Consider the following 22,017-nt stretch of genomic DNA (forward strand, 5'->3'; position numbering starts at 1 on the left):
GCCAAAATATCCTCAATAGCACCATATAAATCCACTCATCCTCATTTTCCACATCATCACAATTTTTGTTTCTTTTAATTTTTTGTGTTTATCAATTAAAGTACCATATTAAAATAAAATAAATTGAAGGAAGGATTAAAAAATACAGTAAAAGTCAAAACTGGTCCTGAACATATGCCCATTTTACGATTTTGATCCTAAAATTTATCTTTTGAATTTTTGCATCCTGAACATTTCAAATTGGATCACAATTGGTCCTGGACTAGCTGTTCAGTTAGTTTTTAACGGTCAACGGATTTAATCCCGATTTTGACCAAATTAGATGATTAATTATAATTTTTTACTCCTTAATTATTTTAATAAATATTCATTTAAAATATGAAATAAATAATATTTATTCTTTGCAGTATGCGATAGAATTCTTTGCGAAACTCGACTCGCAATTCTCGCCCTTCCAATTTCATTATTCTTTGCCACCTTCATCAACTACTCTCGCCGACTCCGATGCCGCTGTGTGCCTCTGATACCCCACCAATCTCTTCGATTCTGCCGAATTAGGCTCCCAGCTTGAAGAACACGTCCACTGCTGCTGGCTCCCGGCTATTGCTGCCGAAGGATTCCTGCTCTTCCAAGTCTTCGTCGTCTCCGACGCCCGTCCTAACCCGTCACGTATTTGTGGAAGCTAGGCTGCATTAGGTCATCGCTCCCTACGATCTCCGATTCCAAAATTGGATCCTGCTTCGCCTTCCTCGCCTTGAGTTGCTCTGTCGTCGACAGATTCGATGTCGTGCTGAAGTTGAGATCGGCGACGGCTTCCAGGATGGAACACGCTTTGGTCACGCCCGGCGGCAGAGGAAACGACGCCGGTGGAACGTTGTTTTGGTGGAAATTGTGAATGTCTTCAAGCAGAAGCGCAATGTAGGATGAATTAGGGTTTGTTAGGGTTTTAGGATTGATGTCGAGGTCTCGAGATAGGCGTGACGAGCGGCTTTGTCACGCCCGCATTTTCTAAGGATAGAAAACACGGTTGATCGCGACTAGGGGAGGATTAAAGAAGCGAGGAAGAAAGGGAAAAACAACACAATTCGACCATAGCTCAAAACAAATGGGAATAGCTAGAATAAAATCAGAGTATCTCAATAATCAACAACTCAAAAATGAATATTATCTCAGCGATACAAGAACTCAAAAGAATGACAATTACTTAGCGGAAGCATTTGAGAGAAGGAATATGTCACGTGTGAAGACATAACACATTCTAAACACTTAAATTTCTTCAACGGTCTTGCTCAACACCCACCACACCCGTCACGCTCAACCTGCACATTTTTAAAAAGAAATGTAGGGCTGAGTACTTGATGCACTCAGTGGACTCATGCCGAAAACATTTTATAAAAAGTATTTATCAAGCCACCATTGAGTGATCTTGGGGTTTTAACTTTAGAAATCGCCCCAAGACACTAAAATCATTTCCATCGTAAAATTCGTGACTGCAGTCATTTTCCCTTAGATGTCTACCATTGATGACAAAGAATGTGGCCACATTCCAAGTCACTAGACCAGCCGACCCAAAAGACGACTCACGATCTCCATAGGTGTACACTAGCCTGAATAGGTACTCACTCCCTAGACAGACCCGAATTCGATTATCCATTGATGGCAAAAGCCACATCAGATAGGTTCCATAGAATAAAACAAAACACGGCATGACAAATATTCATATCATTTTCACATAAAAATAAACTTATGGCATAACCCTTATTTAAAAAGAAAGCCCACCTCAAGTTCTTAATCCAAAATTGTTTCCTTTCCCTTGATATCACGTCTCGCTTGCAAGAAATCACCTTTTGCATTTAAATAACACATAAATCAACACAATAAATCAAGCAAATAAATAAGATGCATGCACCCTAATTAAAAATCATTTATCTCATTTCTCGGTTTTCGATCTTTCGGCGGCCGTCTAAAGTTCCTCCGTTGGCTCCTCGTATTTCCACCACGATGTCGGAATAAATTCCCAAAAATTATTTAAGCGTATAATTAAATTCTTGCCTTCATTTCCTCTAAAAATATATTTATTTCGGACTTAAGATGAAATTATTCGTACTTCAAATTATTCGAGAGCTAATTAAATAATTCTCCACGATTAATTTATCAGCCCAAGAATCAAATTAATTATTTACTTAGCCCAACTTATTCCTTCAATTAAATTAAGAAGCCCAACTATTATAACTCCAAGAGAGGCCCAATAGAATTATATTACCCACCCTTATTTCTCCAAAAATAAAAAGAAGGGAGGCCCAAGAATAATGACCCACCAAGCAATACTCCCTTCTCCACTATCGGCCCCACCTCTCCCTTCCTCCTTCATCTCTTTCCCTCACATGACAAGATCCCAATTTGTGAAAAAAGTCAATTTCCCGTCGCCTTCTTCCAAAATTCACTAAAACATCAAGCTCAATCTCAAAATTACTTCACAGAAGCACCAATTTCGTACCCCGGTCATCTCTCTCTCCTTTTCCCCAAATTTTAAACCTTTTATTTCATTTTTTTTATGTTCGATTCAAAGTTTGGTTTTTGGTTGGGTATTATGTGAGATGCAAACACATGAAGAGAAAGGGGAATTGGTTGCTAGGAGGGATATACCTTTTTGTAAGGGGGTCAGATTTTGCAATTTCAGGGAGGATTGAAACTCATGGCTGCCCTACTCCAGATGTGATGAAAAATTTGTGGGACGGTGTGGGCGTATATATTCACGTATAAATTATAGATTTGAAACTGATATGGAGTTGTTGAGATATATAATAAATCTGTGGAGATTTGGTTTGTTGGAGAGATTTTAGGGAGTAGGGATATGGGGAAATCGTTTGGTGATGGGGTTTGGAGAAATATATTCGACCAAATAGTTGACTACAAATTTGGAATAAATAATTGATTTTTTTTCTTCTTTATTTTTTGTTTTTACGGGGTGTTACAGGCTTCTCGTCACGGTTGGGGGAATCACGCCGCCATTGTTGCCGGTTGTTTTCTGCTGGGTGGCGCTACCTGCACCACGCCGATTGAATTCGTTTACATCAAAATGTGCTCTGTTTTAATTCGATTTGATAGATGATTGGGGATTTTTCAAATTGAATAATGGAAATGGAGAAATTAGAGACCTATGAGATGATGATGGTGTCGATCTCGGAAAGAGGATTTATGCGGTAAGGCGAGTGCTCTGCTTTCCTTGAATTGCTCCGGCTAAGAGCATCCACAATAGGAAGTGGACAAGCAATAGCCCAGCCATAGCCCAGCCACAAACTCCTCTGCCACATCATCAGCACTAAAATCCCCTCTGCCACATCATCAGGACAAGCAACTGGACAAGCAATAGCCAGCCATAGCCTAGCCACATCATCAGCACTAAAAACAAATAATTAACAATCACATAAAATACGGAATTAAATTTGCGACACATATACGGGAAAATTCAATAATAATATTAAAAATTAAAAAAGTACATTAATTAAAAAAATTACATTACTTTAAAAAAAAAACTCATAATCCACGCACGAGCCCCCCGCCTCCGCCTCCACCTCACTCCTCGCCGTCGTCGCCGTTGTCGCCACTATCCGGGACCCCCAAATCTGCGGCATCTGAGCCCGTGTCAGAGCCCCCCACCTGTGCCGCGGCGGGATTCAAATCCTCTCGCATACTCACGAGCACCGCGTGAAAAAAAACTCTTCTCCTCGGGGTCAGTTACATTCTTCCATTGATCTATGACCTTGATCATCTGAGCCCGCGCTTGTTGACGCGCCAAGAAGACGAGGTCGGCTGTCGAGCTGCCAACAGAGAGGGATGCCGACTGGACCTCCTGGGACCTCTGGCAAGCCAGTTGCGCCTGCCTTTGACCAACCGGGCGAGTGCGGCGAGTAAACGCGGGAGGGGACGGGGTCTCCTGAGCATCTTCGGGGAGGTCGTGGGAACCGCCGCTGCTGCCGCCGGCGTAATCACCGGAATAGTTCAGGCGCTGCTTCTTCGGCCAGCCAGCATCGACACCTGCCCGAACTTCTCAGAGTCCATTAGCACCTATACCCCTATTTTCCTTTTAATGGTGGGATTTATTCATTGACCTCTATTTTATTCTTCCACAATTTTAATTGCTTTATTGTGGGATTTATCCAAGACTATAAATTAAAAGAACCCTAACCCTAGCCCTCATATTTTCGCCTCCCTTTTCTCTCCATACCACACGTCTTTCTCTTCCTCTCCTTCTCCACCAATCCTTCACCAATTCCTTATTCTTGCATCATTGTGGAGTTGGAAATTCAAGATTCATCGAAGAATCGCATCATTCGTCATTCCTACCGATTGTTTTTCAAGAGAAATGTATACTTCGATTCATCTTTCTCCTTCTTACCATTGAATCCATGTTTCTTGATCCCCTCATGCATATAGTGAGTGTAGAAATCGTAGATCTAAAAATTAATCGGTTGGGAAGAATGTTTGCATGAGAAAGTATGTGTATGTGCGTGTATGTATGTGTGTGTGTGAGTTTGTGGATGATTCATTGGTGAATGCTATGCGTAAATAGAAGAACATAGTTGTGATGTCGTTTTTTAGGCGGGAATATGTGTTGAAAGCATGAATATGTATGTGTGGATGAATGATAGACAAACCCTAGTTTGTAAATGTTGAGCATGAAAACTGTAGTGTTCGGACAGTAGGTTCCGACGAGTGTTTGTGTCACGACTGCACTTTCTAAGGATAGAAAGCACGGTGGTTCGCGACTAGTGGGGGTATTAAGAAGCGGGGAAGAAAGGGGAAAACAATCAATGGGTACGATATGTAGATCAAAAGATGAACTTTATTATCAAATTATAGTCTGAAATAACGAAGCAACAAAGTTCGTAGGAAAATAGTCAAACAAAATAAAGATAACATCAGAGTTCTAAATCTTGACGTAGCGGAAGCATTTGAGAGTCAGCTACTACTATGTATGAAGACACAATAGCAACCGGAACGTTTATTGAATATGGTCTCGGTCCAATGCTCAACATCCTCCGTCTCCCGTCCAACACTAAAATTATTTCCATCGTAAAACATGGCTACAACCCATCATCATCATCATCCTCCATCATTTACCATATCTAAACCATCATGTGAAACGAGAATGTGGCCACAAACTCGATCACTGGACCGGCCGACCACAAAGGACGGCTCACGATCCCCATCAGTGCACTAGTCTGAGTAGGGACTCACTCCCTAGTCAGACCCGAATTCGTTAACCATCAAAGTCTAGTAGGGCATTATCCTAGTAGACAACCAGATAGGCAATTCAAAACATAAAATACGGCATTACATAACATTCAAACCACCCTTATCTCACCATATACATATCATTGCAAATAAAAGAGTTTAAGTAATAAAGCCCACATCGAAAGCTTAGAATATCCTTAAATAACATCTCGTTCCGACTTTAGCGGGCGTGCGAACCACCTTTTCGGAAAATACATAAAGTACACATCAATCTCAATAACAAAGACATTTAGAATGCATGCACTCTAATTAAAGTCTTTTATCTCGTTTCTCGGTTTTTCGTGCATTTTCGATTATTCGGCGGCCGCCCAAGGCGTCGCGTGCGACGCCGGTCGGCCGCTTACGCCGATACTTTCCTCCGTTGGCTCCTCGTATTTTCCTTGACGTCGGAATAATTTTTGAAAATTAATTAAGCACATAATTAATATATCTCAACTATTTTCCTTCGCCATAATTTTATTTCGGACTTGGGATAGAATTCCTCGTTCCTTGAAAAGTTTTAAAACCAGTTAAATAACTCCTAAAATTAAATTATGGGCCCAATATTTTATTAAGAGCAACCCAAACTTAAATAAATCATCCAATTAATTATTAAGCACAAATTCCTTAAAATAGAGCAAAGGCCCAAATCTTTTTTTTTAAAACCAAGCCCAAACTTCTTCTCCATCCTCTCCCACATCTTTCTCCCTCTTCCTCACTCTCTTTCTTCGTCAGAAATGGGGAAACTCCATCCCGTCGTCTTCACCAAAATTCGACTGCTCCATCGGTCGCTCCCCGGTCGTGTCGGCCCTCACGCCGGCGTCCAACGCTCGCCGGGAGAACCGGTGCTGCTGTCGCGCGGCTGCTCCGTCGCCGTCCAGATCCATCTGCCTTCGCTGCCAGACGCCGGGAAGACGCAACGCCGCCGCTGCTGTACCGGTCAGTCGAACAGCAACGCGCCGCTGCTCCGTAGCCGCCTCTCAGCCGCCGGGTCAGGCTGTTGCTGCCGCCGCCGGGAGCCGCTGCTCCGTCGGTGGTCGTGCAGCCCCGAAACCAACCCGAACCGCCCCGCACAACCCCAAAACAGCCCCGACGACAAGTTCTAAAAATTTACAGTTCAGTTTCGTTTGTGTGTTCAAACAAAAACTACTTCTTTTTGCGTTTTAAGTTTGTAAGATTAAAGGGGAGTCCGTGTTGTGTGATTGGAGATGCTTGTTGATTGAATTATGTGGGAAGCTAAGGTGTGATGATATGCTATGTATACAATGATCCAAAAAGGAAGGGATTATACCTCAATGAATTGAACTTGGTTGTGGAAACTTCTTCTTCTACTTCTTATCCTCTCGGCTCTCTCTTTGTCTTCCTCTCACTCTCTCTTTTTTTTCTTTGTATATTGTAATGTGAGGAAGAGATTGAAGGGCTAAAGTAATAATTTGTGTGACTCTTGGGTGGGAGAATTGATGATGGAAGAGGGAAGGTGAAGGAGTGGAAATTGGAGGGTCTCTTGGTGAAGAACCGTCGACCATGAAGGAAGGAAGGAAGAAGAAGAAGGAGAGTTTCTTGGCTTGCTCCCATTTGTTTGGAGAGATTTGGGCTTCTCAATTAATTAAATGGTGTTGGGCTCAATTTGTTGTAAGCCCAACTTGGCAATATTATTACTTGGTTAGATTTTTAAATAGTTAGGGCCCAAGCCATTTTTGTAAATAGACATTTGGACTCCAATTTAATCTAGAAAGCCCAAATATAAATATATATATATATACATACTTTATTTTCTCGCATTTCTTTCGATAATTAAAATTCACGGAAGCTTTAATTAATTCGTTATCTTGTCTTCACAACGATTAAAATCATCCAACGCAACCACTTATATTTGGTGTTGTTCCAAATATAAATTCCTCGACCGTTCCTCAATTTTATGTGCGCTAAGCACTATAAAAGTACGGGCGTTACAATTTGGCCGACTAAACGATCTTGTTTTGGCACGAATTTTTAACTGAGTGATATTTTAAGTGTCTTCTGTGTTGTGTCAAACGTTCAGGCTCTTTTGACGAAAGATGATTTTTTAACGAATTTTTCAATTGAACTGCGCAGTCTTGTCAAAATTTGTATTCTCATCCAGTGAGTTTCGTTTTTGTTTTTGACCAACCTAAAGAAGTGATTTTGGTGTGGATTTTTAACTGGATGAACCTTGATGTGTCTACTGTATGGTGACCAAAATTTAGTCTCAAATGATATCGGATTGATTTTTAATGATTTTTACAAAACGATTGCGCTGTTATGCCAGATTCATGTCTTGATTGAAATAGTCTTGTTGGCAAGTTTTGAATGAAGTACATGATACATGTGTGAGTAAGAACTTATCCTATGATGTGATTATGCGTTGCACGTTGATGTATGCCAAAGGGTTCGTATCGTTTATGATGGTGAACGTTGGGATGGGCAATATGAGAAAACGATGAAAGGAACGATAGGGCATGCATGAGTAATGTGTTGATAGAAAACTGATTGTGTTGTATTATGTGGTTATGATGTTGATAAGGGTTGTTGTGCGTACGTGGGTACGAAGAGCAAGGATTTCAATAAACGTGTGAACCGTGTTTGTAAACAATCGATGTGGGCTTTCTTTACTAAAACTCTTTTACGTTTCAAAATTATGATATTGGAGATATAAGGGTGGTTTAAAGTGTTATGTCGTCCCATGATTGTTTTGATGTTGAGATTGTTGCCTGATGCCTAGTTCGTTTGAGCTTGCCCCGTTATGCTATAGGACTATGTGTGAAACGAATTCGGGTCTGAGTATGGCCGCAAACCCTATCAGGCTGTGTACACAGGTGGGATCGGGAAGCATCCTTGCTAGTCGGCAGGTCTCGTGGGCGAATAGTGTGGCCACACTTTCGTCGCACTATGGTAAGAGGATGTGATTGATTGATTGTGGAGAAAGTGGGGAGATTGTTTTGACTGGCCAGTCTACGAAACTGTTTTGTGATACTCGAGTTCACTATGGTATGGATGACATAACTTTTATCAAATATTTTGGCGTGTGTCCACTGAGTATGTCAAGTACTCAGCCCTACATATGTTTTCTTTATGTGCAGGTTGAGCGGTGATGTTGCGGCGGATGTTGAGTCGAGCCTTAAGAAATTCCGGATGCGTCGTGTCTTCATACATAGGCGTCTCCCTATGACTCTCTAGATACCTTTATTCCGCTGCCTTGTTTCGAATCGTTCTTGATAAAGTCTTTCCCTTTGCTCTACACTACTTTATGACATTAATTATCTTGAGATATTAACCCGCTGCTTAATTGTTTAATCGATTAAAACTTTTCTTTTGAAGCTTTGTTTAAGATGTTGTCTTTCATTGTTTTCCCCTTCTTCTTCCCCGCTCCTTAGTCCCTTCCATAGTCACGATTTCCCCGTCTTTACTATCCTTAGTAAGGGCGGTCGTGACACGTAAGCATCTCTCTCTCACTCTCCAAGGCATGGATATAAAGTTAAATTTCAAAATATGAGATTAAAAAATAAGATCTCTATGTCACTCCACAAAGAGAATCATTTGACTTTCCTTATGAGAGGATGACTTTTCTCATCCAACGTGCACTCCATTGTTTTGTTAACCAAGTATTCCCATCATAGTAGTACATATTTTTAGTTGTCTCTTTATCTTGATGAGATTTATTCCATTTTCATACACAAGGTATAAATGTGACTTTTAGTTTATAAATACGCTATATATAGCATGAAAAGAGAGATGACAAGGATTCTGATTAGGATCCTCACCTAGCCTGTGCAGTGCAAAATTTGTGTCGTTGTGGGCTATTTTTTCTATATCAAAACTTTAATTTATTGCACAAGGTTGTAACTGCGCATGTACTTTAATTTTCAATGCCATATTTTTTTAGATTTTGGCTCTTTCTTCCACTTTAGTGTAAGTAGAAGTTAATGTAGGCTGATTCATCTAAATTAAAAGATTACGATCTAAATCTCCCTCTAAGAATCATTTTACTTTGCTTCTGAAGATGGTTTTTTTCATCTGAACATGCAATTCATGGTTTAGTCACTAATTTTTTCAAGCACAAAGAGAAACAATCGAAATTTACTAAGAAATATAAACACTTTTTATGCCTTTTTTGAGTAATGCAAAAACATATTCTTAGGGTAACTGTAATCTATAAATACCGATCTCAATATACATTATCTCACTCATTTTCTCACAAACTCTAAATTGTTAGCTTCTTTTTCTCTTAAACTATTAGCTTCATTTTCTCTTAAACAACTCAATTTCGTAAATCAAATGATATCAGCATTTAACTCCAATGTAAACTGTAACACCCCGTTAAAAATATATATATATATATAATAAAATAAAAAATCAATTATTTATTCCAAATTTGTAGTCATCTACTTGGTCAAATATATTTCTCCAAACCCCATCACCAAACGATTTCCCCATATCTCCACTCCCTAAAATCTCTCCAACCACCAAATCCATCAATATCTATCAGTTTTGCCTATATATATCCAATCAATGCCACGATCTTTCTACACATAAATTCAATACCAAGAAAAATCGGGAACTAAAATTTAGAGAAAGAACCGAGTTGGAGAAGAGAGTTTTCTGCCGCCTAAGAAGGTAATCACCGATCAATTCCCTGCCTTGAATTCCTTGCATTCATTTAGGATAATTCTGAATCATCGTGCTTGGTACAAAGTTTCAATAATTAAGTTTAGCCTTTGTCTTAGGAGAAATAGAATTAGGATGAATTGGGGAAATACGGAGGGACTTACTTGCTTGAGAAAAGAGGGTAGCGGCGGCAGCGACTGCTGGGACTTCCGCAGCGACGACTGCAGACAGCAGTGGCAGCGACGGAGAAGCAGCCCTGTGACGCGACGGAACTCTAATTTCTTTTCGATGCTTGTTGTGTTTTTGGGAAGGGAAAACGACGGATCTGGAAAGGGGTATTTGTTTCCATGGTTTTAAAAACAATTAATATTAGTTGGGGTCTTTTTTTAAAAGATGGAATGTGATGCTGTACGTGTATTTCGAAGGGAGTATGTTTGATTTAAAATGGAATGGGGAGTATACAGTACATGTATTTTGGAAAAGGGAGTACGTAACTTTAATTATTATAATTCTTATGTTCTTTTGATGTTTGTTCTAAAATGGAGGGTGTGCTATACGTGTAATTGGAGTGGAGTATTTTGGGTCTGTAGTTATCTATTTTGGATTGGGGAGTAATCGTTTCACTTCCTTTCTTTTTGGGGTTGTCGGAATTAATCGGATTAATCAAGTTTCTGATTGGAATAGAAAATGCGATCCTAGCCATAAAAATAATCGAAGCCTTAGGATGCATGCATCTTATTTATTTACTTGATTCATTGTGTTGATTTATGTGTTATTTAAATGCTAAAGGTGATTCCTTGTAAGAGAGACGTAATATCAAGGGAAATGAAATAATTTCGAATTAAGAACTTGAGGTGGGCTTTCTTTTTAAATAAGGGCAATGCCCTAAGTATATTTTTATGTGAAAATGATATGAATATTTGTTATGCCGTGTTTTGTTTTATCTATGGAACCTATCTGATGTGGCTTTTGCCATCAATGGATAATCGAATTCTGGTTTGTCTAGGGAGTGAGTCCCTACTCAGGCTAGTGTACACAGAGGGGATCATAAGCCGTCTTTTGGATCAGCCGGTCCAGTGACTTGGAATGTGCCCACATTTCTTGTTATCAATGGATCAGATATGGTAGACAGCTATGGGAAAATGACTGATCAGTCGAATTTTACGATGGAAATTATTTTAGTGTCTTGGGCGATTTCTAAAGTTAAAACCCCAAGGTCACTCAATGGTGGCATGATAAATACTTTTTATAAAAATGTTTTCGGCAAGAGTCCACTGAGTGCATCAAGTACTCAGCCCTGCATTTCTTTTAAAAAATGTGCATGTTGAGCGTGACGGGTGCGGTGGGTGTTGAGCAAGACCGTTGAAGAAATTTAAGTGTTTAAATGTGTCATGTCTTCACACGTGGCATATTCCTTCTCTCAAATGCTTCCGCTGAGTAGTTGTCTTTCTTTTGAGTTCTTATATCGCTGAAATAATATTCATTTTTGAGTTGTTGATTGTTGAGATACTCTGATTTTATTCGAACCATTCCCATTTGTTTAGAGCTATGGTCGATTTGTGTTGTTTCCCCCTTTCTTCCCTGCTTCTTTAATCCTCCCCTAGTCGTGATCAACCGTGTTTTCTATCCTTAGAAAATGCAGGCGTGACATAAACGTAAGCATCTCTCTCTCTCCAAGGCATGAATATAAAGTTAAATTTCAAAATATGAGATAAAAAAATAAGATCTCTATCTCACTCTACAAAGAGAATCATTTGACTTTCCTTATGAGAGGATAGCTTTTCTCATCCAAACATGCACTCTATTGTTTTGAGTAACAAGTATTACCATCATAGTACATATTCTTGTTAAACTAGGCTCTCTTCCTCCAAGTTAAGAGGTAGAGAGTATTCTTCCGGTAGAACTTCTTCTCATCTTCCTTCTATCCTTCCTTCTCTATGTGTTGCGTCTCTCGGGTGTAGAATCTGGAACTGAGTGTGTGTCGAGATTTTTGGAACTCCCAATGATGATTTTCCTACAGGTTTCTCCTCCTTTTATAGAACGGCTGCAGCTCCAATCCCTAGGGCATACCCTCCATGATTTGGCATTAATACCCTTGCAGAAGAAGATAACTCTGCATTGTCTCTCCTCTGACTCATCCTTCGAAGCTCCATTATTAGTAGATTCTCTTGATCAATTAGCACGGTTGCCTGGCAGTGTCATCCCGTCTTCACCTACTTGATCAATTTGCTCCGCTTTTCGGCCATTTTTTCCTATCTGCATTCATTTGATCAAGTCGCACCTACTGTCCAATCAACCTGCTATTCTGCACACTAAAACTCAACTTTTCCCGCGTTATTTTCCCAATTCAGCATGTTAACCACCACTAAAACTATGCATTAGATGAGCCTTATCAATCTTACAACAAATGGTTTTGTTTTGAGGTGGTTTTTGAAAGAATTGTTAGACTTTTGTGCCTCCATATCATGTGTTTATATTTTGGGCACGTTAAAGTATGATCATGGAAAATGTCTTGATGGGATGCACATTTGTGTTAGGAGAAAACTTGGTAACCATGCCATTGCTTATGAAATTGAGTTCACATGTATATTATGGTTAGGTTGTAAATCCTATGCTCTTTACTTGATGCAAGCTTCATTGTTTGATCATAGCCTCTTAATACCTCAAGATAGACTATATAGCCCTCAACACCCTTGGTAAGCCTAGTCCACCTTCTAGAACTATGATATTTGATTTGGACTCGCTCGATTTTGTAGGTATACTTGATCAGGATTTGAGGACAAATCCTTCAAAAGAAGGAGGCGATGATGTGAATCCGGGTGTCCCAAAGAAGAATCGAATAAACGGATTTAAGGACAAATCCTTTCATAAAGAAGGAGAGCATGATGTGAATCCGGGTATCCACAATCATAAGATACCACAATAGAGAGGCCATGGGTTGATTGGGGTCGGAGAAGAAGGTGGAGATATGGCAAGGAGCCAAGTCGGATTTGGAGGTCTGATTCAAACCAGAATATTCCTATGAAGATAAAGTCCAAATGCTCTCCTCAGAAATACCATTGTCTTCATCATCGAAATAGCTTCGCGTGAGTACCTTGCACGCCTCAATCAGAGCCCGGATGAGGAAGTTATGATCATTTTACATAAATCGCGCAATTGAGAAAGAAACGTGCGACCCAGATGATTTGCAAGGGAAAAACGCCCGTTTTAGGCTTTTTTGGCAGTTTTTGGTTTCGATTCCAAAGAGTTTGCCCGACCCGGGCGTTTCTAAGGAGGAAAACCGCCCGACCGGGCATTTTGTGCGACTTGCATTTTTGAACTCTTTTTGTCTCTTTTATTTTACACTTTTATCCTCTTGTATAAATACCCATGTCTAGGGTTTTTGTCATTAGACTTTGAACATAGTCTCAAATTTGAGCACCCATCTTCATCATTGAAGATTTATCCAAAATCCCTTGTGGTTACAATTAATCTATTGTCGGGCTTAGATTATTTGTTAAGGTATGCTTGCTAGTTCTTATGTTGCTAGTTGGTGGAGCCATTAGTTTGTTGTTTGTGAAAGTAGCCATTGGGCTTTCTTTCTTGAGCTTTAATCTAAATCATAACACTTATCATCTTCTCCTTCTTTTCCATATTTTAATTGTCCTATTTCTTGTTTAGGTTATTGGGTAGTTTTGCAAGAACAAATCCGGGCATATATGTTTCTAGAATCAACAAGATTCACATTACGACTTTTATGGAAATGAAATACTTAGTGCATTCGGGCCTTATAAAGCAAAACTATGATGTCACTCAATTGGCTTGACAAATCTATTTTATGAAATATTGTTCTGGCAAGTGTCAGATGCACTTTTTATTAACGCTAAATAAACGTGCAAATATACGGAGTGTAAATAGTATAGCTAAAGGTAAGTACCAGATATCATTCACGGGAAAAACTACCACAGATTGGCTATCCTCTACCAGGCTTCTTTTAATATTTGGAAAAACAAAGATTTTTTTTATTTTTAAAAGTAAATAATGAAAACAGTAAATGAATGCACATAAAAAACACAGAGATAGTTAAATGAGATAAGCGAATTCCATGTATGTGCTTTAACAATTATGGTTTATTCGTGTTCCAACTACAACACCCTAGCACAGATCATACTCTACTAGAACGAGTCACATAAATATTATTCATGTGGCACAAAGTAGATTACACACACTAGGGGCGTCAATCCTAGATTTGAAACTCTAAAAAACTCCTAAGGCTCCTAAAGTTCTCGCTCTCAATTAACAGTACCGTTTTAAGGGGAATTAATTGTAACGTCAACTAAGCTCTTCTACCATGCAAACCTCCTCTCACGATTATATTGCACGTCAATAAATCATCAAAGATTGTGTCACTCAAACATGAAACATTGTCCAACACTTAGAATAGAAGCGAAGTAATGAACGAAATAGATATAAAATAAATAGGATATAAACCAAACTCGTTACTAACACATTCTTAGAATTCTATGAATTTAGTTGCACATGATGGAATAATCTAAAAACATACTACCTTCGTATTTGAAAAATAGAAACATTTGAAACGACACGTTTACTCTGATACATTAAACTCGTTGACTATGATACATCTTTTGATGACTTAATAAATTTTTATTCTATCTATTTCTGTCAAAGTATGACTTTGCTTCAAACTCATTTTCTTCTCCGCTTCTTATATCCTCCCCCAATCATGATTAACTGTTCTTTCTATCCTTGAAAAGGGCGTGACACCATTAGCCGATGCACAAAACGCACCTTATTAATGTTGCAAAAGAATGACATGGATTAAGGTATTGAACGATTTCTATGAGAAAGTAAAAGAGTGGAAAGAAATACCTTTGTTTACATAGTTTCTATGTTTAAACTATGCTTCAATTCTTATTTCCTCTAGCCATGCTATTGAAGAAATGGTCTAGAATTGTTAGATGTGATTCGGTCTTGAGAAAAGGATCAAAGGGAATAAAGATGGTTATTCATTTTCACATATTGGTGCATTAAAGTGTATGATTTCTCTTGATGTCCAAAGGATAATGTGTTAGAACAATGGATAAAAGAATCGGTCGTCAAATTTTTTGGAGAGGAATGGTGGCTATTATGGTACAAATTATCTTGTGTTTTGTCCCTACTTTCACTTTGATTTGCTTTAATGAAATGACTAACACATGGTCTATTCTTGTAGATTCTGAGAGAATAGGGTGGTCGAGAATGGTTCAGGGTGAACATGGGAGTGAACGGGGTGTGAGGGCGAGTGTGGGACTGCCTAGCTCGGCAGTGGTAAGCCCCCGCCGCGAGTGCTCGTGACGCCATCTAAATATTTTGCCTGCTTTGTCGTAGCATAGGACTCAGATAATTACGAGCATTACTTATTATTCGCATTTCATTCCAATTATAAAAATTTAAATACGTTAGAAAAAATATATGATCCTGCTTTTCATATTTCTATCACTCGCGTTCAGATCTACTTTAGGGCATCCGCAGTGGTGCGGATGTCCCGGCGGAAAACTGCCACGTCATAAGGACTTCCCACTGCTCTACCACGTCATAAGTATTTTCCACTACTCTGCCACGTCATACGGAATTCCCTTTGCACAGTGGCGGAATTCCCCTGCGGAATTCCCGAAGGAATTCCCACATAAAAAAATTAAAAAATTCACAAATTAACCAATTAAAATTTCAACGCGAATATGGAGAGAACAAACACACGTTATTTTAAAAAAACATACTTCATTAAAAAAATACATAATTAATTTTTTAAAAAAAAGTATATTATTTTTAAAATAAAAACCGGCTCCTAACTCCTCGGATTCCTCGCCGCCGGTGGGAAAATGCGGCACCGGTGAATCGCTCGAGGCGGGAGAAGAATCGCTATCGTGGTGCTCCATTGATGATTCGAAAGAACGGTATTTAGAGAGAGAGATACTCGTTAAAATAAGTGGTGCGAATGCAATGAAGTTCAACGGGATGTATTTATAGAAAATAAAAAAAAATAATGCAAAGGCCGGAATTCCGTGCGAAATTCCGTGACAGTCCACGCAATGGCAGACGTCAGGACGGAATTCCGCGCAGAATTCCGCGGAAGGCCGCTGACCTGCGACGTCCTCTTCCGAATTTCGTATCCTGCCACGTCCGTGGAAATTCCGCGTCGAAGTCCGCCATTGCGGACGCTCTTAATCAGAAAGTGAGACAAACTTATAAGATGCTCAAACATACTAACAAGTTCTTTAACGACCGACTAAGTATTAAATGGGTGCACGTTACATTATACTCCCCGTGTCCCATTAAAAATGAAACGTTTTCCTGTTTTGGTTGTCCCATTAAAAATGAAACATTTCTAAATTGGAAACAACTCTATCTCTACTTTTTCATCTCTCTTACTTTACTTTTTCTTCATCAACTCACAAAACAACGCTAAATAAAATCCCGCGCCGATTACCAAATGTTTCATTTTAAGTGGGACAGAGGGAGTATTTTTGTTACTTTAAAGTTCAATTATTGCTATGCGTAACCACCAAATTACCATTTCTATAAAGAGTGATGATAAATTAACAAAATTGTATATACAATTTTGGGGTATTTTAGTAATTTTACATTTATAATAAATTAATAATGATTAATTAATTTAAGGTATTACATTACTACCCTTTTATAATCATTTAGGAAAGATTGAATCTTTCATAATCAGCATTTATACATTTAATTAGGGAATGATTTACTACAGTAATTTGTAGACTAAACGTTGCATAATTTATTCTTCCATTAACAATAAATTGAGGATATTTCTTCTCCATTGTATCAAAAGTTAAACTCTCCCCTACAAATTAGATTGATATGGTTCATGATTTCATAAATTTTGGATGAATATCTTGAATAGGAATAAATTAAAACAAATTCATGATAAATTATAATATTTTAGTTAGATACATTATAGATTGGCTTTCTTCAAATTTGAAAAATACTAATAAAAGGATTTGAACTGACTTACCTTCTAAAATAGAGAATTTTATATTATATTCAAACAACAATTTTAACTTTTAAATTCACTCATCTAATAGTCATTGACACCAAATTATTTTTATAATTTGATTTTAAAAATTTTAAATTATAAACATAAATATAGGCATATATATTTAATTTCTTCGTATTATCTTTCAATAATAACAACAATAATTATTTGCATCCAATTATTTTGTTATTAAATAATATCAATATTATAAGTTATAAAAATGAATACATGTATATCTACCTAATTTCTTAGTCTTATTATTTATAACAAAATAAGTCATTCTCAACCAATTATTTATAGTTTATAAAATTTTAAGTTATAAAAGCATTGCATGTATATATCATCCAACGAAATAATTATAGTCATAGCCATTCAATTATTTATTGTTAAATAATTCTTAAAATTCTAAAGTTATAAAAACAAGTACATGCATACACTTAATTTCTTGGCGTTATCATGCAATTAAATAATCATAGCTATTCACATGTAATTAGTTTATTATAAAATAATCTATAAAAATTATGAGTTATAAAAATGAAAACATGTATATATACTTCATATTTTAGTGTTATCATCATGAAATAATAATTGTCATTCATATCCAATTATTATTATTGTTAAATAATTCTTAAAATCCTACGTTATAAAAAGGACTACATGGCTATATACTTAATTGCTTAGTGTTATTGTCCAACGAAATAATCATAGTCATTCTAATTCAATTATTTTATTATTAAATAATTTTAAAATTTAAAGTTGTAAAAATGACTACGTGTATATATACTTAGTGTAATCATCCAACGATATAATCATTGTCATTCACATAGAATTATTTTAAAATTAAGTAATATTAAAATTATAAGTTATGAAAACGTATATACTTAATTTCTTAGTTTTATCATCCAACGTAATAATCATAGTCATACACATCCAATTATTTAAGTATTAAATCATTTTTAAAAATCTAAGTTATAAAAACGACTAAATACATATATAGTACTTAATTTTACCATCAAATGAAACAATTACCTTATTATTGAATAATTTTTAAAAATTTCAAATTATAAAAACGACTAAGTACATATATACTTAATTTTATAGTGTTATCATCAAACGAAATAAATAGTCACTCGCATCCAATTATTTTATGATTAAATAATTTTTAAAATTTTAAATTATAAAAATTGAGTTGTACTTAATTTCTAAGTGTTACCATCAAAAGAAATAATAATAGTATTTCTCATCCAATTATCTTTTTAGAAATTATATACTCTCTCTGTCCTATTCAAGATGTTAATATTTTGAGTAACACGAGATTTTAGGATAAGTTGTAAGGTGGAGTAAGTAGAGAACAAAAAGTTAAATATTTTAATAAGAAATGAGACAAACTAAAAAAGAAAGGTGGACATATTGAATGAGACATACTTAATTTCTTAATTAGTGCTATCATCAAATGAAATAATCATAGTCATTCACGTCCAATTATTTTTATATAACATGAATTTTAAATTTATATTATAAAAAATAACTACATTGGAGTGTATACTTATTTATTAGTTATATCATCAAAAAAAAATATTAGTACTTGGTATTTATTGAATAATTATTAAAAATTTAAGTTATAAAAACCGACTACATGCATATATACTTAATTTCTTTTCAATTGTTGTCTATAATTTAATTATAGTCATTCAAATTTATTTATTTTATTATGAAATATAATAATCTTTAAATTTCTAAATTACAAAAATGACTATATGCATATAGGATTGTATTCAAATCCTTTTCACCTATTTAATCCAATCTCCTTCTTAATCTCCACCGTGTATTTAAGCTGATCCAATGGACTAAATAATTTATTATAATTATCAGATTGCATGCTTTGTTAACGTGAGAAGGTTAAAATAGAGATTCTCTATTGTAGTTAGTTATGGAATGAGGCTTGATTTCCTCCTTCGAGGATTATTGCAGTTTCTCAGCAAATTTGTTCCTGATTTAGTTTAATTCTTTCTCCTTAATCCCTTATTTTATCAGCATACTGCAAATCGACGATTAATTGGTGTTTAACAGCTTTATTGTATCTAAATCTTATGCATACGGTTCCTCCCCGGTATTTCGATTATCAATGGAAGAAGGTAATACTGCAATTGTCGCCTATGTGTATTGATTTGGTTGCTGTCAATTTTTATTTGTAATTCAGTTGAATTACCCAATCTTCTTAGATCAGCAAATTTGTGTTTCATGTTGGTGTGCTTCTGTATTGGTTTATTGAAACATTTTTTACGTTTAATGGTTTTGTTGTTGCTACGGTTCATTCACGCTTATAGGTTTTGTTATTTCATGAGACATAGGCTTTCAATCATTCTCCTAGGGCTGGCGATTTCTGGGCCCAGGAGTGTTGTATAATATGAGTTTCAAAACATGTGCGTATGTCCGCGAATTGGAGCCATCCGTATAGTGTTTGGTTTAATATTGAATGAGTAGTTGGACGAAATTATACATTTAATGTAGAATTATGCTTATATAATGCACTCTTGTATGTTCTGTAATGTATAGTATATATCATATAATGCTACTGTAGCTTAACATGTATATTGTTTTGTGTTTGTAAACAGTACGAGTTGTACCTGCATGTTCTGAGCAATTAAAGCCTGTAGTTGGTCAGAGGTTCGAATCATTAGAGTTTGCACTCGCGTGTTATGATGTGTATGCTAGGGCCGTTGGGTTTGACACGTGCAAACAAGGTGTGAGGAAGGTGGATGAAGTTACAACGTGGTATTATGTCGTATGCAATAGGGAGGGCCATAAGAAGTCCATCGACGATGACCAGTTGAATGCACGTTCCGGTTTCTCATTGAAGCGCCGACGCTTATCGAAGAGATGTGGTTGTAAAGCTAGTATTTCCTTCAAGTATTTCTCTGATAGTGGACATCCAGGCTATATGGTACAGGATTTCAACGAGGTTCATAACCATGATATGGTTGAGTCAGAGCATCAGCAATTTATGTCTGTGAACCGTCATTTGGATGACGTTCATCAGAAATTCATACTTGATTGTTCAAAAGCGAATATTGGACCCACATTGACGTTTAAGGTTTTGAAAGAAACTCTCGGTGGGTTTGACCTCGTCGGTTGTACGGTCGGTGACATCAGGAATGCTTCACGCGACATTAAAGCATATGCGCATGGTTTCGATGTGCAAATGGTATTGGACGACATGGCTAAAAAGAAGGAGATGTCTGAGTCGTACACATATCATTATGAGGTTAATGAAAACAACCAGTTGGTTGCGTTGTTTTGGTGTGACGACTTAATGAAAAGGAATTACCATATGTTTGGTGACATTGTAGCCTTTGACACCACCTATAACACAAACAGGTATATATGTTTCTGCAATAGTATGTGCATTATAGTTACGTTTTGCATTCATTAAATTAGTAAAACAGTTGCATTATACATATTAGAGTTCCTGTTAACTGTTAATTATATCAAGTGCATTATAAGTACATATTCGTACATTACGATTCCGTTTTTGATTCATTATATTTTCGTTAGATTAATTTGATGACACGCAATCAATTGTTTATGTAGGTATTGCATGATATTTTGTCCTTTCACGGGGAAGGACAATCATGGAAGCCATGTAACCTTTGCGGCTGGCTTGGTATGCAATGAGAAAACAGGGGCGTTTGGATGGTTGTTTAGACATTTTGTTGAATGCATGGGCATAGCACCGAAGATGATCGTGATAGATCAAGACAATGGAATGAGATCAGCCATTGAAGAGGTTCTGGTTGGCACGCAACACCGATGGTGTATGTGGCACATAATGCACAAGTTGTCCACTAAGGTCCCAAATAGGTTGCTCAGGGATGAAGCTTTCAAGAAGGAATTCAGTGCATGCGTTTGGTCTGATCTGCTTGAGCCTGACAAATTTGAAGAGGAGTGGAAAAGAGTTATGGAAAGTCATGGGTTGGAAGACTTTGACTGGTTTAACTCATTGTACGAACACAGGCATTTCTGGATACCAGTGTATTTTAGAGATTTTCCACTGGGTTCGATGATTAGGACAACATCCATTTCCGAATCGGAGAATAGTTTCTACAAAAGATTTTTAAAGCCCCGTGCGAACATAGCCGAGTTCTACTTGAATTTCAACCATGCTGTTGAGTTTCAGCGTAACAGTAGGATGGCGTTAGACTACCACGATGCTACTGTTTTGCCCATTTTGGCCACTACCTTGCCGTTTGAGAAACATGCTTCGACGCTTTACACCGATACGATGTTCAGGAAAATACAGGAAGAAATCGTTGATGGTAATGATAGATGTCGCGTGCTAGGATTTTCTTCGACTGAATTTGTTGACACATACAAGCTTGGGGATAGCAATCGCAAATCGTATTTGGTGACTCATGATAGGAGTGATGAGTCATATTATTGCGAATGCAAACTCTTTGGTAGGCATGGATATTTGTGCAGACATTTTTTTTCATTTTCAGGAACCAATGAGTTGAAGAAAATACCAGAAAAATACTGCCAAAGTAGATGGATGAAGACTCCGCTAGCCAAGGCGGTCAATGGGGAAATTCATGATGACATTCCTACCAGGTCTGTTGTTGACGATAGGCAAGCAGTGTCAAAGCAAGGCATTTCTATGTTCAATGGTTTCCTCCGGCGGTTTGAGGGAGATATTGAATTGCTAAGGGCATTTGTAGGCGGTGTGGAAGACCTTGGTAATTCTCTACAAGCTGGGAATCCGACAACGTCAGCAACTGAAAAAAGGCGAATGATTGAAGAGTTCTATGGCATGGTGCGGCCTGAAGTTGTTGAGGTTCATCCCTCCAGATGTTGTCAAGACTAAGGGGCATGCTAGCAGCTCAAAGAGCTGACTGATTTCGAAAAGGGAAAAGGCTCTAAAGGATGCTAGTCGACCTCTAAGACAGTGTAAGGCTTGCGATTAGATGGGCCACCATGACTCCAGAAATTGTCCTATGTTTAAAGAGATAGAGATGGAGATGGAGAAAGAGTTGGGGAAGGGCAAGAGTACGTTGTGATGTATTCTATGGATTTATGTAGCCGGA

The 22,017-nt window shown here is 37.4% G+C and overlaps 1 protein-coding gene across 1 annotated transcript; it reads left to right on the top strand.

Annotated features, from left to right (window-relative positions):
• Positions 1 to 19,061: 19,061 nt before the first annotated feature.
• On the top strand, positions 19,062 to 21,797 carry LOC121779015 (protein FAR1-RELATED SEQUENCE 5-like). Its single transcript, XM_042176371.1, has 3 exons — positions 19,062 to 19,071; positions 19,552 to 20,314; positions 20,528 to 21,797. The coding sequence occupies exons 1-3, from the start codon at positions 19,062 to 19,064 to the stop codon at positions 21,795 to 21,797; spliced, it is 2,043 nt and encodes a 680-aa protein (XP_042032305.1).
• The last annotated feature ends 220 nt before the right edge of the window (positions 21,798 to 22,017 follow it).

The sequence above is a fragment of the Salvia splendens genome, chromosome 19, assembly GCF_004379255.2.
Source record: "Salvia splendens isolate huo1 chromosome 19, SspV2, whole genome shotgun sequence".
Taxonomy (NCBI): domain Eukaryota; kingdom Viridiplantae; phylum Streptophyta; class Magnoliopsida; order Lamiales; family Lamiaceae; genus Salvia; species Salvia splendens.